Below are 27,417 nucleotides of genomic sequence, written 5' to 3'. Positions count from 1 at the left end.
ATCAAACTCAGATTACATGAGATGAACCATCTCTCACCCTCCCCTCTTCTCAACAGATGAGGCTGATGGGCCACACAGACGTTTACCTGTTGAATGACATGGACAGCAACACGATGGTGGAGAGATAAGGAGGCTATGTTGGAGGGGTGGATATTAGCAGTGGTAAAGTCAGTAGCTAGACAGGGGTGACCTAACATGGTGGAGGCATGGGACCACAGGCTCAGCCAGTACAGTGCTCCTCCTCCTTTGCCTTAGTGCCAACGAGACCTTTGTAAGTGCCCTTCGTCATCATCTATCCCTTACAAGAAGCCTTGAACCCCTCACTTGACATTCCACTAACTATGATTGGCATCTTAAAGTTAGTACCAATGAGTTGTTGGTTTTTATCATGTTGAGCATGCTTTTAAAATTCTGCAAGTACGCCAGCCTTTTCTCAGGTCAGCATTTCCATATGACTTTGAAACTGTTGTTAAACTGCTGTTATAATTTTAGATGGGAAATACACAGTATGTATTACACAGTTTGTTTGTTTGTCCTCCAATTAATATGCATGTACAGTAGCAGTCAAAAGTTTGGACACCTACTCATTCCAGGGTTTTTCTTTATTTTTACTATTTTCTATATTGTAGAATAATAGAGGACATCAACTATGAAATAACACATATGGAATCATGCAGTAACCAAAAACAAATCTAAATTTGTTATATTTTAGATTATTCAAAGTAGCCACCCTTTGCCTTGAGGACAGCTTTGCACGCTCTTGGCATTCTCTCAACCAGCTTCATGAGGTAGTCACCTGGAATGCATTTCAATTAACAGGTGTGTCTTGTTAAGTTCATTAGTGAAATTTCTTTCCTTCTTAATGCGTTTGAGCAAATCAGTTGTGTTGTGACACGGTAGGGGTGGTGTACAGAAGATAGCCCCATTTGGTAAAAGACCAAGTCCATATTATGGCAAGAACAGCTCAAATAAGCAAAAATAAAACGACAGTCCATCATTACTTTAAGACATGAAGGTCCGTCAATCTGGAAAATGTCAAGAACTTTGAAAGTTCCTTCAAGTGCAGTCGCAAAAACCATCAAGCGCAATGATGAAACTGGCTCTCATGAGGACCGTCACACAAAAGGAAGACGCAAAGTTACCTCTGCTGCAGAGGATAAGTTAATTTGAGTTACCAGCCTCAGAAATTGCATCCCAAATAAAGGCTTCACAGTGTTCAAGTAACACACATCAACATAAACTGTTCAGAGGAAACTGCGTGAATCAGGCATTTTTTTTCCAACCGCCATGTCTTTGTGAGACACAGATTAGGTGAACGGATTATCTCTGCATGTGTGGTTCCCACCGTGAAGCATGGAGGATGAGGTGTGATGGTGTGAGGGCGCTTTGCTGGTGACACTATCAGTGATTTATTTAGAATTCAAGGCACACTTAACCAGCGATACGCCATCCCATCTGGTTTGCGCTTAGTGGGACTATCATTTATTTTTCAACAGGACAATGACCCAACACACCTCCAGGCTGTGTATGGGCTATTTGACCAAGAAGGAGAAGGAGAGTGATGGAGTGCTGCATCAGGTGACCTGGCCTCCACAATCACCCGACCTCAACCCAATTGAGATGGTTTGAGAAGAGTTGGACCACAGAGTGAAGGATAAGCAGCCAAAAAGTGCTCAGCATATGTGGGAACTCCAAGACTGTTGAAAAAAGCATTCCAGGTGAAGCTGGTTGAGAGAATGCCAAGAATGTGCAAAGCTGTCAAGGCAAAGGGTGGCTACTTTGATGAATCTCAAATATAACATTTTGATTTAACACTTTTTTGGTTACTACATGATTCCATGTGTTATTTCATATTTTTGATGTCTAAACTATTATTCTAAATTAAATAAAATGGTAAAAATAAAAACCCCTCAATAAGTAGGTGTCAACTTTTGACTGGTACTATGTTGTAGATTTTTTTTTATTTATGAGAACAAATAACTTCACTTTGGTAAGAATTGAGAAGATATATAATACTTAAAGGGCCAAGTTGCTACATCAATTGTTTTGAATATAAATTAATATACACAGTGTACAAAACATTAGGAACACCTGCTCTCTCCTTGTGGAGTCCATGCCCCAACGAATTGATGCTGTTCTGAAGGAAAAGGGGGGTGCAACTCAATATTAGGGAGGTGTTCCTAATGTTTTGTGCACTCGGTGTATATTGATTCTTGAGGAATATTGTTTCTTAGAAATGCCTCATGAGTTTAATTCAACTGGTATACCCCATCAGAACCAAAAATATAAGCTTGTTTTACTGTAATGTCTGGAAACATTGTAAATGTAAACCAACTCTATATCTTCGACACGTGCCTAAAGCTATCGTTTTGATATCTTGTAAGGTCAGGGCTTGCTTTCATAGCTCGGTCTATGAATTTGCGTGGTTACATTTCTCCAGGCCCATACCTCAGCTTTTTACAAAACACAGGTGGGGTGACGGCATTGTTGTTAACGTCTTTTTATTTTTGATTTAACTTCCTAACCTAATCAGGCACTTGGAATATATTGGCCACCATTTTTATTTATTTTCAAAATATATGCATATGCACCCACTGCCCTGCTTAAACTGGGACAGGGGTGCTCAAAATAATTATACATTTTATCAAATGCAATTTCACACCCAAGGCACAAATAGATATATTGGGTGTACTCATTGAAAATCTGTATAATTTGACCCTTTTACTAATTTCCTGCTATTGTGGTCAAAGCACCACAGTAAAACTGTTGCTTTGGCTTTAAATTGAAAGGCATCAAAGCCCACGTCATGCCCAAATTATCCCATTACCTGAGGATCAGTTAAGGGAAAGGACGATGTGATACTAACCTTTGTGTAAGCCATTTTCTTTTGTACAGAACTCTACCCATTGAAATTCCGTTAAAGTGTAAGTTGTCTCCAAAGCCCATAAATGAAAGATGTAGGCCTTTTCTGCTGCTTGGCGCTGTCTGAAGTCAGGTGTCACTGCTTACAGTTCCTGATGACAATATGAATCAACCATGACACAATAGTGATCAATGTTGTTTCCATCTGACATTGAGTGTAGATCATAAATATAAGGTCTCTGCATGGCCACCACTTTAGTCAAGTTATTACTCTGGATTGTTTTGTCATTCTAACAGGAATCATCCACTGTAAGGTATATAGTTAAACTGATTTTATATACTGTAGAAAGCCAGGTCAGTACTCGTAATTTGTCAATTGTAACAGTCAAGTAGATTTTGACTAGTGTATTTTTGTATATATTTTAAGGAAAACCAAAGTAACAGTTTGGATGTTAAGTTGTTGATACCATACATTTTGTATGAATAAAAGTACAAATTATGCTCAAAAAATATTTATTTCTGGTCACTTTAAAATATATATTTATTTTTCAAAGTACAAACTCATGAACAGTGAGGCTGGACAGAGTGACCACCTTAGCTTGATAAGGTTTTTTGCCAATACTTCTCGTTAGACTAGTTAGTGTGGATAGTTGAAAGTACAACCTACTTCTGTTCCTGTAGAATAAAAACAGTTCACACATGTCAAAGTAAATAAGCTAGATATACACACACACACACAAATAACTCATGGCGAGGATCAGTGTATGGATTAACTATAGTAGTCTATGGGTTTAGTTACCTAAAAGGTGATATTTTACTAGTGGTTTACAGCAGCTGTCTAGCAGAGAGAATGATAAACAGAACACACAATGGATGTGCTGGCCAATTTCCTGACATGTATATACTTTTTCAAAGTGATTGCCAGATTGAAATGCTACTAAACAAAAAGACAACCTCATCCAAAATATACAGAAAAATATAAAACGTAAAGTGTTGGTCCCAAGTTTGATGAGCAAAAATTAAAGAGCCCAGAAATGTTCTATACGCAAAAGTGTTCTCTCATTCTATGCACAAATGTGTTTACATCCCTGTTAGTGAGCATTTCTCACTTGCCAAGATAATCCAGCCACCTGAGAGGTGTGGCATATCAAGAAGCTGATTAAACAGCATGATCATTACACAGGTGCACCTCGTGCTGGGGACAAGGCCACTAATAATGTGCAGTTTTGGCACACAACACAATGCCACAATGTCTCAAGTTGAGGGCATATGCAATTGGCATACTGACTGGAGGAATGTCCACCAAAGCTATTGCCTGAGAAATAAATGTTAATTTCTACCATAAGCAGACTCCAATGTCGTTTTAGAGAATTTGGCAGTACTTCCAAATGGCCTCAAAACCGTAGACCAAGTGTAACCACGCCAGCCCAGGATCTCCACATCTGGCTTCGTCACCTGCGGTATTGTCTGAAACAAGCCACCTGGACAGCTGATGAAACTGAGGAGTATTTCTGTAATAAAGCCCTTTTGTGGGGAAAAACTAATTCTGATTGGGTGGGCCTATGCCCTCCCAGGCCCACCCATGGCTGCATCCCTGCCCAGCCATGTGAAATCTATAGATTTGGGCCTCATGAATTTATTACAATTGACTGATTTCCTTATATGAACTGTAACTCAGTAAAATCTTTGAAATTGTTGCATGTTGTGTTTATATGTTTGTTCAGTATAAATTACTTGCCATCAATGGAATGTTACTTTGACAGATATGATCCATTCTAGGACTTCTATTTTAAAAAGTACAATGCAGGAATGGCAGGCTTGATGCGTTCTCTGGTCAAGCCAGTTGCTGATTGGCTCACTTGCCGTCTTTACCCAGGTCCTTGTGGGCACCGTATTCTTTGTACATGGAGTAGATCACCCCTACAAATAGACAGACAAAGTCATGTTAGCGGTCTATTTTATGTTAGTGTGTAAGGACAACACGGTCAGTCTTGTGTGGTACATGTTTCCCCTGTAAATTGATAGAGATATTAGCTGTTGGACCTGTGTATCTGTTATACAGCACAAATTGGATTAGGATTTACCTAATGTCATTGCGCCTACTATAAAGCCTTGAGCTCCAACACGCATGTGGATGAGGTGGACTGACATCTTTGTGTTCCCCCGTGACTTCAGCCTCCACAGACCAAAGGCTACCACTGCAGCACATCCTGCCATGCCTGTCAAACACACACATGGGAAATGTAATGATGACTGGGTGGGTGTATTCCTACCCAGTGCTCGACTTGGACTGAAATAGGTGCTGGTACTTATTTTGGGTACCGTTTACTATTAGGTGCAGGAGCTCCACAATCATTTTGATCTGTTTTTCTAGGGAAGTGCAGGACCTCAAGCTGTAGAAAATGTGAGGTGCCAGTACTCAGTTCCAGTGAGCTCCTGCCCAAGTCAAGCACTGAGCTTAGTGGAGTTGACAACCGGATGCATTTGGTTCAGGGACACAGCTAATTCAACCTAGCTTCCTTTTCAACTTAAAACCTGATGTGGGAACTCCACTACTCAGTTTGTTTTATGCCTGCATGATATCTAACCATCGAACCAGGGTTGGAAGAGTGGATTGCAATTTATTCGATGACTGACATTCACTCAAACATGCACTATGGAAAACCTCCACTACAGTGAAGCCCCCAACATAATTCCTGCCCTTGAATATGTTAAAAAAAATATATACAGCTTCACTTACCTATTGGGACAAACGGCGACTCCTTTGCTTTCCTCATAAATTTTGATTCATTCTCATCAAATGATGAAAAATTGTTGTTGGAGGACATGGTAACTGGGAGGAAAGAGGGGCAGAATCTGTTATACGGACTTGCTAAATGAATGTGTATCGTTTTTCCTTCAAGTCCATTAAAATGCAATAATTTAATCATAACTTATATTCCATATACATTGCTTAAAACACAGCATGTCCTTACACAACATACTAGCTACGTGACACCTAGCAGGAAAACGCCTTGAATTTATCTGTTCCAGTTTACGAATCAACTGCAGTACAGACTCACTCACTACTAGACCGATGGGCCCCCAGTTCGAGCTTCTGCCCGGTAACTCGCATGTTAAACTAACAGATGATGCTCGACAATCATTAGACACCGCTTTGTTTTCATAACAAGTTATTTGTCGTCGTGACCTTAGATTGTCACCTAAAGTTATTAAACTAGCTAACATCCCTTCAAAGGACAGAATCAGGGTTTATCTGGCAATAAAGTATGGTTCAGCATTCACAACATCATCTCTAAGTATTGACATTACACAGCCCTTCGAGTGAGCTTTAACGTTAGTAGGTTAATAACTTACATTCGTGCTCTGTCGAACGATCCGGTTAAATGCTGAAGACGCTCTCTTCGGCTACCTGTTGCTGTCTATTCCAACCTTCGAAGTCAAATCAATTTATCGTATCCGTAATACGCAATATTCCTATATTCTTCTTCGGTGAGGTTTAAAGGCAATTGGCATCCAATAAATGTTGCATTACCGCCACCTACCCAGACTGGAGTATAACTCCCTTATACTTCGCTTGAAAAATAAATAAATAAAACAAATACCCTACCTTCTAACACACACTCACACACATTTTTTAAATAATAATATATATACACAATACTCCAGGATTTAAATCTGTTTAGTCCTACTTCAGGCCAACAGCTTGAAAGGATGGGACACAACCACTTAACACACCCTGTAACTCTGACGTTAAGTCTCGCACATGCAAGTACCTTTCTGCAGCTACCACCACAACCTCTATTTTCTGCTATTTACATTCCATCCCTGCAGTACAGTTGATAACCATTGCTATAAAATTGCTATAAAATCCAATCTTACTAAAACATATGTGGGTGATTATGCAACTACAGGCACTTCCATGTCCTCGGGTCAATTTTGGGGATCTTATACAAAATAAAACAAATACAAAAATGTGTATGTTAAGTTCACACTGGAATCGCCCCATACTTTTCAAAAAACCTCTCTATCAAGTATTTTAGCTACTTTTTAGATGCATTTTATACCTCAATTTCCCTAATTTGCCCTTGTCCCTGACCCAGACTTTTAAGTTTCTACTATGTTTTTCTATGAGAAAAGATGAATAATTACGCATTATATAATGTTATGTACTACAGAAAGAGGCAATTAAATAAAATCTATATCAATATTTATTGTAAGTATGACCTTTATATAGTTTTTTTACACAAAATATACCTGTCCTTTGGGAGTGGTGTCATTTCCACCACTGAGGACAAATTACTCATTAATAACGTTTTTTCAAGAGAATGTTAATTTAGTTACCATGGAAACATATTGTGACACTGAAGCACATGGCTGCAGTGGACAGTTGTTCCAGATGTGATGTCCTGAAGTTTAAGAAAAGTCAAGGTAAATATTGCTTGTGTAGAGAATATTTTAATTGTCAGTCATTTCCAAACAGGCTATAATTTCTTTAATTTGTGGTAGAACTTTTGATTTAAAAAATATATATTTTCTGTATTTAAGGTAAATTATATGCTAACTGTAATACTAATCAAACCATGCTAAACTGTTTTCTACAGTTTCTGGAGAAAATTGACAATGTTATTTCCATCACAAACTTAAGTGTGGTGGAAATGACAAAGTGGTGGAAATGACACAAATCCATTATCTTATTCGTTTTTACTTAACTTTTTTTTTTAAACTTTAGCCTTATTTAATCATGTTTAAATTATTTGAATCTAGAAAATGCTCCAAGGTGTGCACAAGTTAAAAACTAAGTAGTATTTGTCTTTATTTTTTGAAGATGCCACATAAAACAACACAGAGGTCACAGACATATAGAAACAAAATAAAAAAGTATTCTATATGATACCAGGACATCTGCAAAAAGACAGGGAGAGATACTGGAAGAAAAAAAGAGAAGGGAGAAGTGAAATCTATCTCTGAGCTTACAAAGCGAGAACAAAGAAACGATGGCAATGGAAATGTAACCAACGGTGTAGAAGACAGACTTTAAAGAGAACAGTTGCAATGGAGACCTACCTATCAGCCAACACACCACCTCAGTCACCAGATGACTTGCAGCCAGAACATGAGGCTAACATACCTGCCCCTAACTTACCTACCCCTGATGCACACCCTGGTACCCCTTCCTCATCGTTTGCAACATGAATGAGAAGTCAAATACTTTCTGGAAGGAAAAAGGTTGGAAGAGATCGCTCAAAAGCATACAGAGATCTATCTTAGTATGACAAAGGTCAAACTTGATAATGCTTTACGGAAAGTTAAAATACAAAAAAAGGTATGATCGACTGATGAACAAAATGAAGAGACAAGATTCCCCAAAGACAAAGACAGAACAGCAAATGAAGAGAACTCAGAAGAACGTGAGAAGGATTTTATTGTTTAAAAATGCCATCATTGCAGAGTTAAAACAAAAGTATAAAAAAATGTGCAGTGCCAAAGACAAACAAGTGGCTTCAAAAATTCTCAGAGGCAACATCCTGAGAAAGTATGGCCTGGTCAAAGCTGCAAACAGAGAATTTGGATTTTCAGCAAAAGCAATGAGGGCAAATGAAAACAGGCCATCAAGTCTTCAATAATCCAGGAAAAATCAGTGTAACAGAATTAGCACAGCCACAGAAGAGAAAATCACTAGATTCTATGAATGTGATGACAACAGCAGAGCAACAACAGGGAAAAGGGACACACTAACGAGGAACAAGAAGGAAAAGCAGAAGCATTTCTTGAATGGCACAATTCAGAACTTTTATCAGAAGTTTAAGAGAGAATATTCAGAAATTCAAATTTCCTATTGTGAATTCTGTAAAATACGTCCTTTTTGGGTTGTCAAGCCAACAGTCCAGGATAGGGACACGTCTCTGCAAAACCCACGCCAACCTCCAGTTCATGGCGGACAAACTACAGTATCACAAAGTGATCAGCTGCAGCAACATTGGGAACCTTAATGAGTCTTTGTGCTGTGAGAACCTGAGGAAAGAGTGCATGTGTACAGAGTTCTCCCTTTGTCAAGCCAAAGAGCTTAAAACATCTGATGTTGATGCTGGTGAGCAGGCATGGTGGTTTGAGTGGAAAAACAAAGCTGAAGAGAGAGAGAAGTTCGCTGTACATTTGACAGTAAAAGAAAAGCTATGTGGCACACTGCATATTCTACTGTAGGGCTTCTCCAAAGGATTGAAAGAGAAGTTGGGGAAACACGTGTACAACATTCAACACCAATACTCAACTGAGAGAATTAAGAGAATCTGTAGAAAGAGGAGATCATTGTGCATATTGACTTTGCAGAGAGCTAACTGTGTAAATACACCAGTGAAATCCAGGCAGTTCACTTTGGTGATTCTCACAAATGATACAGTTTCAATTTGCTCACTGAGCTATTCTATGCGGCATGACCCCTTTGTTATCTGGGCCCATCTCTCAAAAACACTGGCCTACTTCCTTGAGCTCTGCTCTTCGGCTACTGCTGTACACTTTGTGAGTTATGGGCCTTTACAACCCAGTATAGGTCTGAAATGTTTAACAATGGTTGTTGTTCAAAATGTTTGTAATAAAATATTGTTTTCATACGATTTTTTTTTTTTTACATAGATGTAATTTCCACCAAACCTTGTCATTTCCATCACAACCCATATTTTGAGGTAAATTAGTATATTATGTATAATTTACATATATGTATTTGTTTTAGATATGGAAATCATATGGTTGTTATCATAATCTCATAAAAAGGTTGGATGGAAATATATTATTTTTCATGATAAATAAATGTTTTCAGCTTTCACAAAGGCAAGTTTATACATTCAGGTGTTGTGTTGAATTATTAATATTAGGAAAACCTTAAAAATCACTTTAAATAATATTCAATGCAAGTTCATGTACAAATGTATAAGAAATCCGTTATAAATCAATTGTATGATATTTCATTTTCAACTAAAATTGATGTTTAATGACATGATGGAAATTACATTTCCATATATGTGTATGGCTGTCTGGGAAAATTGACAAAAATATATAAATTCCTGAAGTACGATCGCAGCCATTATCAGATATAATTTCTAGACAAATCAAAGACAAGTACAATACTGGTAAAATGGTGTTTGAATAAGTTTTAATTTCTGAAAGTTTGCATGGCCAAAGTGCCCGAAGTTGCATAATCACCCATACCTTATACATATATCTTATATCTTACTGAAACCCCCACTATCTTAGGCCTCATCCCACCCCCTATCTGAGATACCTACTGCAGCCCTCATCCTCCACATACAACACCCGTTCTGCCAGTCACATTCCTCAAAGCACATACATCCCTGGGTCGCTCCTCTTTTCAGTTCGCGGCAGCTAGCGACTGAAGCGAGTTGCAAAAAGCACTCAAACTGGACAGTTCCATTTCTTCATTCAAAGACTCAATCATGGACACTCTTACTGACAGATGTGGCTGCTTTGCCTGATGTATTGTTGCCTCTACCTTCAAGCCCGTTATGCTGATGTCTTTGCCCAATAATGTTTGTACCTCATTGTAAATGAGAATTTGTTCTTAACTGACTTGCCTAGCTTAATAAAGGTTAAATAAAAAATTAAAATAACTTGTTGGTTTATCCCTCTGTACTGGTACAGATCTACTACTCACACCACTGCTCTCAGGATCCCTCCCCCTTGACCCATCTTCCTCTATTTTCTTCACTGCCTCAGCTTATGATATCTTCTGCACTACTCTAACCCTGGAAACCTCAACCTGCCTCTCTCGCATGACAATATTCCTTTCGTGTTAGAACAGCTGCGGTAATGTTAGTGTGGTGTAATATACTATAAAAAAAATGACCAAATTATCCAATATTTTATTTTATTAAATTTTTTTATGTAGGTAACATTAGGTACCTGTGATTTTTTGAAGATTTTATTTGTTTATTTCAAATGAATAAAAGGTGCTGATTGATCTCAGTCAGCAAGTATGCCTGAGTCATCAAGGAATGGTAGAAGCCGTATGCCAGAGTCATGGGTACCTGGAATGTCTCTGGAAGTGGGCGTGTCAACCAAAGTGTGCGGGTAAATCGAAGAGGCCGTATTTCAAGTGAACGAGCTAATTGGGCAGATTTGTTGTCACTCAAGACCGTTTTGCGTGGCTGCTTGTCAAACCTTCAGTGAGTCTTTGTCATGGTTTTGGTAGAAGATGGGTCAAGGGGGAGGGAACTTGAGAGGAGTGGTGTGAGTAGTAGATCTTTACCAGTACAGAGGGATAGGCCAACAAGTGATACTGTATACAGTTCCAGTCAAAAGTTTGGACACATGTACTTATTCAAGGGTTTTTCTTGATCTTTAGTCATCTGGAATGCATTTCAATTAACAGGTGTGCCTTGTTAAAAGTTGATTTGTGGAATTTATTTTCTTCTTGAGCCAATCAGTTGCATTGTGACAAGGTAGGGATGGTATACAGAAGATAGCCCTATTTGGTAAAATACCAAGTCCATATTATGGCAAGAACAGCTCAAAAAAGCAAAGAGGAACAACAGTCCATCATTACTTTAAGACATGAAGGTCAGTCAATCTGGAAAATGTCAAGAACTTTAAAAGTTTCTTCAAGTGCAGTCGCAAAAACCATGATGAAACTGGCTCTCATGAGGATCACCACAGGAAAGGAAGACCCAGAGTTATCTCTGCTGCAGAGGATAAGTTCATTAGAATTACCAGCCTCAGAAATTTCAGCCCAAATAAATGCTTCACAGAGTTCAAGTAACAGACACATCTCAACATCAACTGTTCAGAGGAGACTGTGTGAATCAGGCCTTCATGGTCAAATTTCTGCAAAGAAACCATTACTAAAGGACACCAATAAGAAGAAGAGACTTACTTGGGCCAAGAAACACGAGCAATGACCATTAGACCTGTGGAAATCTGTCCTTTGGTCTGATGAGTCCAAATTGAGATTTTTGGTTACAACGGCCAGTAGGTGAATGGATGATTTCCACATGTGTAGTTCCCGCCGTGAAGCATGGAGGAGGAGGTGTGATGGTGTGGGGATGCTTTGCTTGTGACACTGTCAGTGATCTATTTAGAATTCAAGGCACACTTAACCAGCATGGCTACCACAGCATTCTGCAGCGATACGCCATCCAATCTGGTTTGCGCTTAGTGGGACTTTCATTTGTTTTTCAACAGGACAATGACCCAACACACCTCCAGGATGTGTAAGGGCTGTTTGACCAAGAAGGATAGTGATGGAGTGCTGAATCAGATGACCTGGCCTCCACAATCACCAGACCTCAACCCAATTGAGATGGTTTGGGATGAGTTGGACCGCAGAGTGAAGGAAAAGCAACCCACAAGTGCTCAGCATATGTGGGAACTCATTCAAGACTGTTGGAAAATCATTCCAGATGAAGCTGGTTGAGAGAATGCCAAAACTGTGCAAAGCTGTAATCAAGGCAAATGGTGGCTACTTGAAGAATCTATATAACATATATTTTGATTTGATGAACACTTTTTTGGTTACTACATTATTCCATGTGTTATTTCATAGTTTTGATGTCGTCACTATTATTCTACAATGTAGAAAATAAAAAAATAAAGAAAAACCCTTGATTGAGTGGACGTGTCCAAACTTTTGACTTGTACTGTATGTTACAGTAAGATTGGATTTTTAGCATTTATAGCAACTGTACTGCAGGGGATAGAACGTAAGTTGAAGAAAATGTTGGTTTTGGTGGCAGCTGCAGAGGTATTTGGGTGCGAGACTTGACATCAGAAGAATTACAGGGTGTGTTAAGTGGTGGTGTCCCATCCTTTCAGGTCAATGGCCTGAGGTAGGACTAAATAGATTTAAATAGTGGAGTAGGGTGGTGCTATTTTTTGTGTTGTGTAGATGGTAGGGTATTTTTAATTTTTATTTTCAAGCAAAGTACAAGGGAGTTGTACTACAGCCTAGTAGGTGGCGGTAATGCAACATGTATTGGATGCCAACCATCGTTAAACCTTATCGAAGAAGCTATGTCTAAGGATGACCGGAAGTGGTAGGAGCTGAATCGTCAGATTGTAATCAGATTTTCGAGTGGGCTGATGGAAATGTTGTTTTCGTGGACCAGTGACCACTGTTTGGGAAGCTGTGGCTAGCGAACAATCGATGATAAACAATCAAATTTTACTCGGTGTGGCGGTGGTTCGGCTGTGCCGAAAGTAAAGCAAGTATGGAGCATGGTGGTACAAATAAAGGAGGCCGGTGTTGAGCAGCTGGACTGATCAAGCAGGGAAGTAGTGGATTAAAGGGGTGACAACAGGAGTTTCTGTGAGTGTTATATGTGTTATGTGAGAGCTTATGTACTGAAGCCTTTAAGATGTTATAAATGCTAGAGGTTTGGGCATGTGGCAACGGCCTGTAAAGGGAAAAAGAGGTGTGGAGGGGAGTATGGGAAGTGTGGCATGCTGTACAACAAAAGTGCTGCAGCTGTGGGGGTGCTCATTGTGTGGCATATAGTTGGTATGAGGCTATGAAGCAGGCAGTGGAGGTGTAACAAGTGAGAGTGGCAAGAAGGGTGTCATATGCTGAGGCAGTGAGGGTGGTCCAGGGACATATAGATTCAAGGGAGAGATGGGTAAGGAGCAGGGATTATCTAGACCAGGGATTACGGGGCAGGTGGGAGGCGATATGGTATACATAGATAAGAGAATGCTGGTGACGTTCATAGCAGGAGCTATCAATAGCAAAGTAGAGTCTAAAACAAAGAGGATTCAGCTAATAGTGAAAGCTGCTGGGACACATCTGAGTATGACAGGGTTGACATGGGATGAGGTGCGGGATGATCTCAATTAGTGGAGTCATGTATTACTGGATCTTAGTTATGGTGGTAGTGCCACAATGGAATGCTTGAAGCCTGTTGACTAATGGGCAGCAGTTCATTGTAGATATGCCAGCTAAGCCTGATGTGATTTGTGTGCAGGAAACATGGCTCAAACCGAATGTGGTGTGTATCATACAGGGATATGTAGGGGTTTGTAGGGACGGAGATATTTGGGGAGGATGTGCCACCTTCATAAAGCATGCACTTCCTTACAGGATGTTATGGAAAAGGTATTGAACAGGAATGTATGGAGGTGTGGTTGAGGGGGGTGGTAGTGAACTACTATAATCCGTGTCAGATATTGGATTTAGAAGTGCTGGAGAGGGGGAAAGGCCAGGATAGAAGTAAGGTAGTGTGGTGTGGGGATTTTAATGGAAATGGCCAAGTGATGGAAAATCTGATAGGAATGAAAGATCTGGTGTGCCTGAATGATGGCCAAGGGACCAGGATTGATGTAACCACAGTGAAAGAGTCTGCCTTGGACCTCTTTCTGGTATCTAGTGCGATGGCAGGAATCTGTGAGTGGGAAATATTGGAGTCGATGACAGTAGGGAGTGATCATTACCCCATAGTATGCCCAGTAGGACGGAAGGAGGAGGAGGTGTCAGTGGATGGAGTAGGCAGGTGGGTGTTTGGAAGAGCAATGTGGGATCAGTTTCGAGAGCTGAGTGAGCAAGTGATGGCTCGGGTGGATATGAGAGGGGATGTGGATAGTATGAATAACTGGGTGAGAACAGCATTAATGAGGCAGCTACTGAGGCTATACCTAAGAGTTCAGGGAGGAGGAGGAAGCAGTCCCATGGTGGACGGAGGAGTGTGGGGAAATGGTGAGGAGTAGGAACAGGGCATTTAGAGTACTGAAAAAGATGCCTAACTTCCAGTACGTCTGACTCAGTATAAGCAGGCACAGGCCCTGGTGAGGAGGGCCGACTCTTTTCTTTGTATATACACATCAATGATGTCCCTATTGCTGCTGGTGATTCTCTGATCCACCTCTATGCAGAGGACACCATTCTGTGTACATCTGGCACTTCCTTGGACACTGTGCTAATAAACCTCCAAACGAGCTTCAATGCCATACAACACTCCTTCTGAGGTCTACAACTGCTTTTAAATGCAAGTAAAACTAAGTGCATGCTCTTCAACCGATTGCTGCCTGCACCTGCCCGCCTGTCCAACATCACTACTCTGGGCGGTTCTGACTTAGAATATGTGGACAACTATCCATACCTAGGTGTCTGGTTAGACTGTAAACTCTCCTTCTAAACTCACATTAAGCATCTCCAATCCAAAATGAAATCTAGAATCGGCTTCCTATTTCGCAACAAAGCATCCTTCACTCATGCTGCCAAACATACCCACATAAAACTGACTATCTTATCGATCCTTGACTTTGGCGATGTCATTTACAAAATAGCCTCCAACACTCTACTCAAAAAATTGGATGCAGTCTATCACAGTGCCATCCATTTTGTTACCAAAGGCCCATATACTACCCACCACTGCGACCTGTACACTCTCGTTGGCTGGCCGTCAGTACATATTTGTCGCCAAACCCACTGGCTCCAGGTCATCTATAAGTCTATGCTAGGTAATGCCCCGCCTTATCTCAGCTCACTGGTCACCATAGCAACACCCACTCATAGCATGCGCTCCAGCAGGTATATTTCACTGGTCATCCCCAAAGCCAACAGTTCCTTTGGTCGCCTTTCCTTCCAGTTCTCTGCTGCCAATGATTGGAACTAATTGCAAAAATCACTGAAGCTGGAGTCATATCTCCCTGTAACTTTAAGCATCAGCTGTCAGAGCAGCTTACCGATCACTGTACTTGTACATAGTCAATCTGTAAATAGCACACCCAACTACTTCACACCATATTATTACTTACCCTCTTGCACCCCAGTCTTGTTTGATTTTGTCACACTGATTTGCTTTATCTTGGCCAGGTCGCAGTTAGAAATGAGAACTTGTTCTCAACTGGCCTACCTGGTTAAATAAAGGTGAAATTTAAAAAAGGACAACTATCCGTCAGGCAAAATGGTCATGTTGGCATTGGTTCTGTGACACCACTGGAACGGCGACACCTGTGGGAGAAGTGTGGGGGATGAGTAGGGTCAGAAGGGAGTGGAAATACCCAGTGTTGACGAGTGGGAAGGATGTGGTAGTAACAGATAAGAAGGCAGAGATGATGGCCAAAGCTTTTGTCAAAGTGCATAGCTCTGCAAATTTGGCAGAGGGGCAGAAGCGGAGAGGACGAGAGAGTAGCATTCTGGTGTGCTGGATAGGAGGGAGGATGTAAATTATGCGTTGAATGCACCATTTACCATGGCAGAGATGAAAGGGCAATAGGTAAGGCTGGGTTAACTTCTCCTGGGAAAGATTAGGTGTGCTATGTTATGTTGGCCCATCTTAGTGATGAGACCCTGGATAAGGTATTGGGGTTCTACAACACAGTATGGGAGGAGGGGAAACTACCAGGCAGTTGGAAGGAGGCAGTAGTGGTACCAATCCGGAAGCCAGGGAAGGACCCAACGAGGCCAACGGCTTTAACATTACATGTATGTAAGATTATGGAACGTATTATTACAGAGAGGCTAACTTACTTCTTGGAGATCAGAGGGCTCGCATCGCCACATAAGGGTGGGTTCAGGAAGGCTCATTAACTTTGAGCTGTGTCTTTGATGTATGTATACTAGGTTTGTATTGCTGTCTAACATTAGCGTGGATATAATCTACCAAGCTAACATTAGCTAGTATGTGGACACCCCTTCAAATTAGTGGATTCTGCTATTTCAGCCCCCCCTTGTTGCTGACAGGTGTATAAAATCGAGCACGCAGCCATGCAATCTCCATAGAGAAACATTGGCTGTAAAATGGCCTTACTAAAGAGCTCATTGACTTTCAACGTGGCACCGTCATAGGATTCCACCTTTCCAACAAGGCAGTTCCTCAAACTTCTGCCCTGCTGGAGCTGCCCCGGTCAACTGTAAATGCTGTTATTGTGAAGTGGAAATGTCTAGGAGCAACAACGGCTCAGAAAATCGGATGCAGTCTATCACAGTGCCATCCATTTTGTTACCAAAGCCCCAGATTGGCTGGAGTGGTGTAAAGCTCGCCGCCATTGGACTCTGGAGCAGTGGAAATGCATTCTCTGGAGTGATGAACCACGCTTCATCATCTGGCAGTCCGACAGGCATCCGACAGTTTTTGCAGATGCCAGGAGAATGCTACCTGCCCCAATGCATGTTGCCAACTATGCAGTTTAGAGGAGGAGGAATAATGGTCTGGGGCTGTTTTCCATGGTTCGGGCTAGGCCCCTTAGTTCCAGTGAAGGGAAGTCTTAAAACTACTGCATACAATGACATTTCAGACGATTCTTTGTGGCAACAGTTTGGGGAAGGCCCTTTCCAGTTTCAGCATGAAAATGCCTGTTCACAAAGCGAGGTTCATACAGAAATGGTTTGTTGAGATTGGTGTGGAAGAACTTGTCTGGCCTGCACAGAGCCCTGACCTCAACCCCATCAAACACCTTTGGGATGAATTGGAATGCTGACTGGGAGCCAGGCCTAATTGTCCAACATCAGTGCCTGATCTGACAAATGCTCTTCGAAGCAAGTCCCCACAGCAATGTTACAACATGTAATGGAAAGCCTTCCCCGTTATACCACCCATGGCACCACCCTCAGGTACTTAATCTGTTTGTTTTTCTCTCAGTTGTATCAATTACTATTGTTGCTGTAGTACTTCTCTATTTGCCTAGTTAAATAAAGGTTAAATAAAATTAAAAAAATTGCAAATCATGTTCATCAATTTAATTTGTTTTTTCAAATAAAAGTAGACACCACCTGCTGTGCTCGCTGCGGAGAGCGTGATCCGCCTGCAAGTTCCCCTCAGGAGTGCAGGTCCGTGGTGCCGTGGGTGTGCTGTGACTTCTGCCAGCATTGGTTCCACTGCAAGTGTGTGCAGTAGGATCCAGAGGTAGTGGTGGAGCAGGATTTTTATCATTATTTTTGTGACAATATAAGGATGGAGGTTGAGATTTAATTGTTTGCTTTGTTTGTTGTTTTCAGATTAAATGATTTATTTGTATAAAAAATAAACATATACATACATATATATATATATATATATATATATGTATAAAATATGTGTGTGTGTATGTATGTGTATATGTGTGTTTATTCAACCCATTTTGTGTATTTCTTCCTTTACTTTCCAAGTGCATGTCTGCAACACAAACTACAACAGTGTTTTCATTGTTTGTCAATGCACATTAATAAAATGTAAGTTTTATTTGATGTAAATTATTCATACTCATTTATATTTTACTATTAAACTGGTATCTACTTTCTTACAATATAAAATTAATCTGTAAAACAAATTGAGAGATAATTTGGATAAAACACTGAAGATGTTGGTGAAGAACCATTTTTAAGAGTCCACAGGAGGGCGCACCAGGCTACGCAACGAAAAGTTGACGAGCAACTAATTTTATTAATTTTTTTAAATCGGAAGACTAACCAACTAGTCAATTATCTAGTAAACACTTCGGATACGAGGTTGGTGTCTATTTTTGGAACCAAATGAAACGGATATATCTTGTAATTTTAACAAAATAGTAAGGTGGGCAATAACTGGGCGGGGACCGTATGCCGAAAATACGGGACGTCTTTTTATTTTGCTAAACTGCTTATCAAAAAGCTGATAGTATTGCCACAGAAATGTCAAACATTCTAATTGCTAACCCGTTAACTAACATTTTACGACACCAATAATCACAAAACATTGATGGCTTGATCACAAGATAACACCGTTGAAGGTAATATATTTCTTGAAACGCTGTTGAATGTGCCGGTAATACGGGGTCCCACGTCAACTATTGAGCGGAGTTGTGGGAGAGACTCACCAAAACGTTTAATTGTGGCGCAGATCGGTGCAGCAGTCATTCAGATTCGGTAGGCAATTAGATCTGGCATCGACACAGGGCTATCACGACTCCTACTTATATCAATCAGTACACGTGTAAGAACCTAATCATTACGAAACCTGTATTTGATCAAATAAGCCACATCATTTATACATACTTTTTACATTCTTCCTCAAACATAATGCTCTATACCAGTGGTTCCGAAACTTTTAATAGTCCCGTACTCCTTTAAACATTCAACCTCCAGCTGCGTACCCCCTCTATCACCAGGGTCAGCGCACTCCCAAATGTTATTTTTTTGCCACCATTGTAAACCTGCCACACACACACACACACACACACTACGATACATTTATTAAACATAAGAATTTGTGTGAGTTTGTCACAACCGGGCTCGTGGGAAGCGACAAATAGTTCTTATAGGACCAGGGCACAAATAATAATCAATATTTTTGTACTTTATTTAGCCATATTACATAACCTTACTTGTACATCAAAATTGTGAATAACTCACCACAGTTTAATGAGAAGGGTGTGCTTGAAAGGATGCACATGTATTGGAGAGAGTCTGTCTTTTTCTACACACAATCTGTCCCTGTATTTAGTTTTCATGCTAATGAGGGCTGAGAATCCACTCTCACATAGGTATGTGGTTGCAAAAGGCATCATCAGTGTCTTGACATCACAATTTGCAGTTGTTTGTGTCATCTGTTTCGGGAAAGTACCTGCGTAATTGCACACGCAACTCACTCAGGTGCTTTGCTATATCACATTTGACATTGTCTGTAAGCTTGAGTTAATTTGCACACACAAAATCATACAATGATGGAAAGATCTGTGTGTTGTCCTTGTTAATGCAGACAGAGAAGAGCTCCAACTTCTTACTCAAAGCCTCAACTGCGTATATTTTCAGCAAACTTAACCTGTAAATATTTGAATGAACTTAACATTCAACAACAGACAAACTGAACAAGTTCCACAGACTTGACTAACAGAAACACTGACATTCCTGTCTTGCAGGAAGTCACGCACAGAACGAGCAGTATGGCTGGTGGCATTGTCATGCTGGAGGGTCATGTCAGGATGAGCCTGCAGGAAGGGTACCACATGAGGGAGGAGGATGTCTTCCCTGTAACGCACAGCGTTGAGATTGCCTGCAATGACAACAAGCTCAGTCCAATGATGCTGTGACACACCTCCCCAGACCATGACGGACCCTCCACCTCCAAATCGATCCTGAGTACCGGCCTTGATGTAACGCTTATTCCTTTGACAATAAACGCAAATCTGACCATCACCCCTGGTGAGACAAAACCGTGACTCGTCAGTGAAGAGCACTTTTTGACAGTCCTGTCTGGTCCAGCGACGGATTTATGCCCGAATGCAACGTTGTTGCCGGTAATGTCTGGTGAGGACCTGTCTTACAACAGGCCTACAAGCCCTCTGTCCAGCCTCTCTCAGCCTATTCCGGGCAGTCTGAGCACTGATGGAGGGATTGTGCGGTTCCTGGTGTAACTCGGGCCATTGTTGTTGCCATCCTGTACCTGTCCAGCAGGTGTGATGTTCTGATGTACCGATCCTGTGCGGGTGTTGTTACACATGGTCTGCCACTGCGAGGCCGATCAGCTGTCCGTCCTGTCTCCCTGTAGCGCTGTCTTAGGCGTCTCGCAGTACGGATATTGCAATTTATTGCCCTGGCCACATCTGCAGTTGTCATGTCTCCTTGCAGCATGCCTAAGGCACTTTCACGCAGATGAGCAGGGACCCTGGAACCCCCAACCAAAGAGAGGTGTCACAAAAAGCAGAAATATATATAAAATTAATCACTAACCTTTGACGATCTCCATCAGATGACACTCCTAGGACTCAATGTTACACAATACATGTATGTTTTGTTCGATCAAGTTCATATTTATATCCAAAAACCTCAGTTTACATTGGCGCCATGTTCAGAAATGCCTTCAAAACATCCAGAGAAATTGCAGAGGGCCACATAAAATAACAGAAATACTCATCATAAACTTTGATGAAAGATACATGTTTTACATAGAATTCATGATAAACCTGTTCTTTATGCAACCGCTGTGTCAGATTTCAAAAAAGCTTTACGGCAAAAGTACAATATTCAATAACCTGAGAACAGCGTTCAGCCAAAAAAGCAAGCCATAGCCGCCAAATTGTGGAGTCAACAAAAGTCATAAATAGCATTATAAATCTTCACTTACCTTTGCTGATCTTCGTCAGAATGCACTCCCAGGACTCCCACAAGAAATGTTTGTTTTGTTCGATTACGTCCATATTTATGTCCAAATACCTCCGTTTTGTTCGCGCGTTTAGCTCACTATTCCAAAGGCACAATGCGCGAGTGCAAAATCCAGACGAAAAGTCAAAAGAGTTCCATTACAGTTTGTATAAACATGTCAAACGATGTTTACAATCAATCTTTAGGGTCTTTTTTATAATACATCTTCAATAATATTCCAACCGGACAATAGCGTATTCAAGAAGGAACGGCGCGCCCGCGTGACCGCGCAGTAAACAACTGATTGGCCTCAGCCTAGTCAACTTGTTGAAACAGCTCTTATTCGACACCCTTCCACAAAAGAAGCCTCAAACAATTTTCTAAAGACTGTTGACATCTGCTGGAAGCCTTGGGAAGTGCAATCTGTTCCCATAGACACAGCATATTGGATAGGCAATCACTTAAATGAAACTACAAACCTCAGATTTCCCACTTCCTGGTTGGATTTGTCTCAGGTTTTCACCTGCCATATGAGTTGTTATACTCACAGACATCATTCAAACAGTTTTAGAAACTTCAGAGTGTTTTCTATCCAATATTACTAATAATATGCATATACAGTGGGGCAAAAAAGTATTTAGTCAGCCATCAATTGTGCAAGTTCTCCCACTTAAAAAGATGAGAGGCCAGTCATTTTCATCATAGGTACACTTCAACTATGACAGACAAAATGAGATTTCTTTCCCAGAAAATCATATTGTAGGATTTTTAATGAATTTATTTGCAAATTATGATGGAAAATAAGTATTTGGTCACCTACAAACAAGCAAGATTTCTGGCTCTCACAGACCTGTAACTTCTTCTTTAAGAGGCTCCTCTGTCCTCCACTCGTTACCTGTATTAATGGCACCTGTTTGAACTTGTTATCAGTATAAAAGACACCTGTCCACAACCTCAAACAGTCACACTCCAAACTCCACTATGGCCAAGACCAAAGAGCTGTCAAAGGACACCAGAAACAAAATTGTAGACCTGCACCAGGCTGGAAAGACTGAATCTGCAATAGGTAAGCAGCTTGGTTTGAAGAAATCAACTGTGGGAGCAATTATTAGGGAATGGAAGACATACAAGACTACTGATAATCTCCCTCGATCTGGGGCTCCACGCAACATCTCACCCCGTGGGGTCAAAATGATCACAAGAACGGTGAGCAAAAATCCCAGAACCACACGGGGGGACCTAGTGAATGACCTGCAGAGAGCTGGGACCAAAGTAACAAAGCCTACCATCAGTAACACACTACACCACCAGGGACTCAAATCCTGCAGTGCCAGACGTGTCCCCTTGCTTAAGCCAGTACATGTCCAGGCCCGTCTGAAGTTTGCTAGAGAGCATTTGGATAATCCAGAAGAAGATTGGGAGAATGTCATATGGTCAGATGAAACCAAAATATAACTTTTTGGTAAAAACTCAACTCGTCGTGTTTGGAGGACAAAGAATGCTGAGTTGCATCCAAAGAACACCCTACCTACTGTGAAGCATGGGGGTGGAAACATCATGCTTTGGGGCTGTTTTTCTGCAAAAGGACCAGGACGACTGATCCGTGTAAAGGAAAGAATGAATGGGGCCATGTATCGTGAGATTTTGAGTGAAAACCTCCTTCCATCAGCAAGGGCTTTGAAGATGAAACGTGGCTGGGTCTTTCAGCATGATAATGATCCCAAACACACTGCCCGGGCAACGAAGGAGTGGCTTCGTAAGAAGCATTTCAAGGTCCTGGAGTGGCCTAGCCAGTCCCCAGTCTCAACCCCATAGAAAATCTTTGGAGGGAGTTGAAAGTCCGTGTTGCCCAGCAACAGCCCCAAAACATCACTGCTCTAGAGGAGATCTGCATGGAGGAATGGGCCAAAATACCAGCAACAGTGTTTGAAAACCTTGTGAAGACTTACAGAAAACGTTTGACCTCTGTCATTGCCAACAAAGGGTATATAATAAAGTATTGAGATAAACTTTTGTTATTGACCAAATACTTATTTTCCACCGTAATTTGCAAATAAATTCATTAAATATCCTACAATGTGATTTTCTGGATTTTTTTTCTAATTTTTTCTGTCATAGTTGAAGTGTACCTATGATGAAAATTACAGGCCTCTCTCATATTTTTAAGTGGGAGAACTTGCGCAATAGGTGGCTGACTAAATACTTTTTTGCCCCACAGTATTAGCACCTGGGACAGAGTAGCAGGCAGTTTACTCTGGGCACCTTATTCATCCAAGCTACTCAATAATGCTCCCCTGTCACCAAGAAGTTAACTGCCTACCGTCTGTAAGCTGTTATTGTCTTAACGACCGTTCCACAGGTGCATGTTCATTCATTGTTTATGGTTCATTGAACAAGAATGGGAAACAGTGATTAAACCCTTTACAATGAGGATCTGTGAAGTTATTTGGATTTTTACAAATTATCTTTGAAAGACTGGGTCCAGAAAAGGGACGTTTCTTTTTTTGCTGAGTTTATATATTTTTCAAATGAGAATCACGTTTTTATTTGGCGTACCGCCGACGGCATTGCACGTACCCCTGGGGTAATACCTGCTCTATACCATTTTACAGGTACAGCGACTTGTGTACTTTACAGATGGTTTGTTTCAATGAAATGCCAATTATCCCAAAGTGAGCAGTCTGCACTGCTGGGCAGTGAGATTGTTTTGGGAGGTATGTAAGATGGGAGGATATTCGCGGCTTTTATTTCCTTCTCTCCATTTGGGCAATTTTGTTTGCTTCTCTTGTTTCATCACCTCTTTTCACTACACCTCTCTTGTGGGCTGTCTCTCTCTCCTCACTCTCACATTCTCTATCTCGTTCCCTCTCTCATATCCCCCTGTTTCGCTCAGCCCAGGCGTCACAGTTTGCCTTCTAGGACCCTTTTCCTGGAAACGGCCCTATGGCTGAGGCCACCTCGGGGCAAGATGGGAAGGAGTAGGGGGAACAGGCATCTTCCTGCAAATCACATGGTACAGGAGGTGCCTTCACTTCTTGTCTTAAATGAGTTCAGCTTGTGGTCTACGATGTGGTTGAGAGATAAATGGAAGCATGGAGTAGTGGGCGATTACCCTGATATGCCAACTACACATATGTGTCCATCCTGCCACAGCTTTGTGTAGTATTTTGTGTAGTATTTCTACACCACTGTTTTAGTTAGCTTCGTTATGTGTGTCAGCCTGCCCCACCCTTGTGAGTTCTGGTGTTCTCTACTTATCCTGTCTCCCTCTCTCCAGCCCCCTCATTCCTGCCAGACCCTGAGGATCACGTGACCTCTGTATAGGTTTTCCATAAATTCCTCACATTCAACCAATGGGCATCCAGTATCACAACCTTCGGTTTCCCTGTTACCTCATTCCTGCCTGCACGTGTGCTTTCTTCAGTCTCTCTCCCTATAGGTCAATGTATAGGCTAATCTATAGTTCAAGGCCAAGCAGCACAGCACACTGTATTGCTGATCAGGCACAGGTTGTTGGAAGAGTATGTTGTCAGAGAGTGAGACATTACATGTGAAAGTTTAGTCCATTACATAAGTCCTCAGAGGCCATGATGAAACAACATATAGAAAACATCTTTCATCCTGGTGTCAACTATAGACATGTTGGCCTATTTATTATTCGCTGCAATGTATTTTGTTTGTATATCACAATGAAATTCATATACTTAATGTATAGCTCTTATCTGCAGCCTATTCACACTGCTGTTTTTTCATTAGCTTTTTATCTTATAAAAAAACACACTTCCTGTGTTCTTTACTTGCTGTTTGTTTAAACTTTTTCCTGACATTTCTGTTATGCATGTTGTGTTCTGTTTTAATTTGATACATTTATTTTCCAGCTGTGTTTTATCAGCTGGTGAACACTTTCAATATCTTAATCGCTTAGTACAATTAGTAAAAATTTAAAAAATCCAACAGACCCATATGCAAACATACCATCATTATAGATTAATTACATTTCTGCCTGGTATTGCATTGTTTTGCAGGTGGTGTTGCAAAGATTCTGTGATTGCCAATATAACAGATATTCTACATTTCTTAATCCTCCAGACCAGGTATTTCCAAACTGTGGTACGCGCAATGCTGTCGAGGGTACGCCAAATAAAAATGTGATTCACTTTTAAAAAATGTATTTTTTCTTCACATTTTCCAACAGTATATTTATATTTTTCAACAAGTGAGTTTTTTTTCTCACCTGAGTAGCCTCGTTTCACTGCCAAAAATAAAATACAATTATCTAGTGTTCAGCGAAATAACAACACAATGTCAAATACAGGTAGCCTAGTCAAATAATTAACATCCAATCACATTAACCGTTACTCTCTCGCGGGAAACCTTCACTCATAAGCAGACATTTAGAAACGAAGCATGACCATTTGAAAAATAAGCCACAGGAGTTTTTTGAGCGAGAATAAAGGCGACTTTCGAGTAGTAAGACATGTATAAAAGCAACAGATACCATTAAGAAGGGGCTAGGTCTTATTACATGCATACATAATACCACAAGAGGATCTGAAGGAAGCTGCTCCTGCGTTTTCTTGGCTGTGTGCTTAAGGTCGTTTTCCTGTTGAAAGGTGAACCTTCGCCCCAGTCTGAGGTCCTGAGCGCTCTGGAGCAGGTTTCATCAAAATTCTCTGTACTTTGCTCTGTTCATCTTTCCCTCGATCCTGACTAGTCTCCCAAGTCCCTGTCGCTGAAAAACATCCCCACAGCATGATGCTGCCACCACTGTGCTTCACTGTAGGGATGGTGCCAGGTTTCCTCCAGATGTGACGCTTGGCATTCAGGCCAAAGAGTTGAATCTTGGTTTCATCAGACCAGAGAATCTTGTTTCTCATGGTCTGAGAGTCTTTAGGTACCTTTTGGCAAACTCCAAGCGGACTGTCATTTGCCTTTTACTGAAGACTGGCTTCCGCCTGACCACTCGACCACAAAAGCCTGATTGGTGGAGTGCTTCAGAGACGGTTGTTCTTCTGGAAGATTCTCTCATCTCCACAGAGGAACTCTAGAGCTCTGTCAAGAGTAACCATCGGGTTCTTGGTCACCTCCCTGACCAAGGCCCTTCTCCCCTGATTACTCAGTTTGGCTGGGCGGAGAGCTCCAGGAGGAGTCTTGGTGGTTCCAAACTTCTTCCATTTAAGAATGGACGTTCAATGCTGCAGAAATATTTTGGGACCCTTCCCCAGATCTGTGCCTTGACACAATCCTGTCTTGGAACTCTATTGACAATTCCTTTGACCTCATGGCTTGGTTTTTGCTCTGACATGCACTGTCAACCATGGAAGCTTATATAGACAGGTGTGTGCATTTCCAAATCATGTCCATAGGTGGACACCAATCAAGTTGTAGAAACATCTCAAAGATGATCAATGGAAACAGGATGTACCTGAGCTCAACTTCTAGTCTCATAGCAAAGTGTCTAAATATCTTTGTAAATAAGGTGTCTGTTTTTTATTTTAATACATTTGCTAAAATTTCTAACGACCTGTTTTCCCTTTGTCATTATTGGGTATTGTGTGTAGATTGAGGATTTTTATTTATTTAATCCATTTTAGAATAAGGCTGTAACAAAACAAAACAATTGAAAAAGTCCAGGGGAATACTTTCTGAATGCACTGTATTTACTTTTTAAAAAGTTATTCATGTCAAATTCAAACACTCATTTATAATAATGTACCTAAGATTGCATAATAATGTACATAATGTTTATAATCAGTTTATTTGCAGATATGTTCAAATAAAGTGTTATAATATGTTATATACTCCCATTACCACAATCATACTCTAGTTTGAAAATATAATATAGGCCATCAATCAAAGGCAAGATAACTAGTTGATAAGAAATGTATAAAATAAATTTGGTCTTCTGAATGCCTCAGCAAAGGCTTTGTTTTATTTTACTGTTATGACTGATGATACTTTTTAATTACTGGTCATCGGTGATCCGTGCCTCTCCCGGTTTGAATGATTCAATTATGCTTTAGGATTCTTAACGGCCAGCAGGTAGAGTAGCGCTTAAGAGCGTTGGGCTAGTAACCGAAAGGTCGCTGTTTCGAATGCCGAGTCGACTAGTTGAAACATCTGTTGATGTGCCCTTGAGCAAGGCACTTAACCCAAATTACTCCTGTAAGTCACTCTTCTTCTAAATGACTGAAATGTAAAGAGGTAGCTAATTTTAGCCTATATGATAAATCTAAAATGTGGTTTGTAACCAAAAGATTGGTGATGCAAATGGTCAAAACGAAAAAGTATGCTGCCTTTATAGTCTTTAGTTCAAATGTTTTACATGGTAGTCATTTATTCCTTTGTTCTCTGTAGCTGCAGATAGTTGGTGATCATTTTGTCAATAGGTTTCAACCACATAGGTCTACTACGTCATATACATACATTTACTGTAAATAAATAGCATTTGGAATCATATTTAGCATGTAAATATGCAATTAAATAAATAAGTTTAGGATATTAAACCAGTTTTG

At 40.7% G+C, this 27,417-nt stretch overlaps 2 protein-coding genes and 1 long non-coding RNA gene across 6 annotated transcripts in view; 2 read left to right on the top strand and 1 right to left on the bottom strand.

The window, feature by feature from the left end:
• slc11a2 (solute carrier family 11 member 2) overlaps positions 1-4,562 on the top strand; it is a 33,134-nt gene extending 28,572 nt beyond the window's left edge. For all 4 annotated transcript variants that reach the window (XM_090239481.1, XM_090239480.1, XM_021608224.3 and 1 more), the window contains exon 17: positions 57-4,562. In XM_090239481.1, the coding sequence (XP_090095607.1) occupies positions 57-128 (72 nt within the window). In that variant the 3' untranslated portion in view covers positions 129-4,562. The remainder of the gene's footprint in view (positions 1-56) is intronic.
• LOC110528241 (HIG1 domain family member 1A, mitochondrial) lies at positions 3,359-6,401 on the bottom strand. The gene is made up of 4 exons (XM_021610129.3): positions 6,220-6,401; positions 5,603-5,695; positions 4,947-5,081; positions 3,359-4,782 (listed from the first exon to the last, which is right to left on the bottom strand). The coding sequence occupies exons 2-4, from the start codon at positions 5,688-5,690 to the stop codon at positions 4,718-4,720; spliced, it is 288 nt and encodes a 95-aa protein (XP_021465804.3). The 5' UTR covers positions 5,691-5,695; positions 6,220-6,401; the 3' UTR covers positions 3,359-4,717.
• An 11,990-nt stretch (positions 6,402-18,391) lies between these two features.
• Positions 18,392-19,974, top strand: LOC149982618 (uncharacterized). The gene is made up of 2 exons (XR_016497361.1): positions 18,392-18,552; positions 19,681-19,974. It is a non-coding gene; the product is annotated as an uncharacterized LOC149982618 (long non-coding RNA).
• The last annotated feature ends 7,443 nt before the right edge of the window (positions 19,975-27,417 follow it).

Source organism: Oncorhynchus mykiss, chromosome 7 (assembly GCF_057628025.1).
Source record: "Oncorhynchus mykiss isolate SJ-2025 chromosome 7, ASM5762802v1, whole genome shotgun sequence".
Taxonomy (NCBI): domain Eukaryota; kingdom Metazoa; phylum Chordata; class Actinopteri; order Salmoniformes; family Salmonidae; genus Oncorhynchus; species Oncorhynchus mykiss.
The sequence above is the reverse complement of the archived record's forward strand: the minus strand, read 5'-3'. Positions and strand labels throughout refer to the sequence as shown.

Bases quoted from the DNA above. Each gene is read 5' to 3' on its own strand.
- LOC110528241 (XM_021610129.3), bottom strand. From the start codon at position 5,690: ATGTCCTCCAACAACAATTTTTCATCATTTGATGAGAATGAATCAAAA. The intron at 5,082-5,602 runs GTAAGTGAAGCT...TGTGTTTGACAG, and splicing joins GTCGCCGTTTGTCCCAATAG to GCATGGCAGGATGTGCTGCA. The intron at 4,783-4,946 runs GTAAATCCTAAT...GTCTATTTGTAG, and splicing joins AGTAGGCGCAATGACATTAG to GGGTGATCTACTCCATGTAC.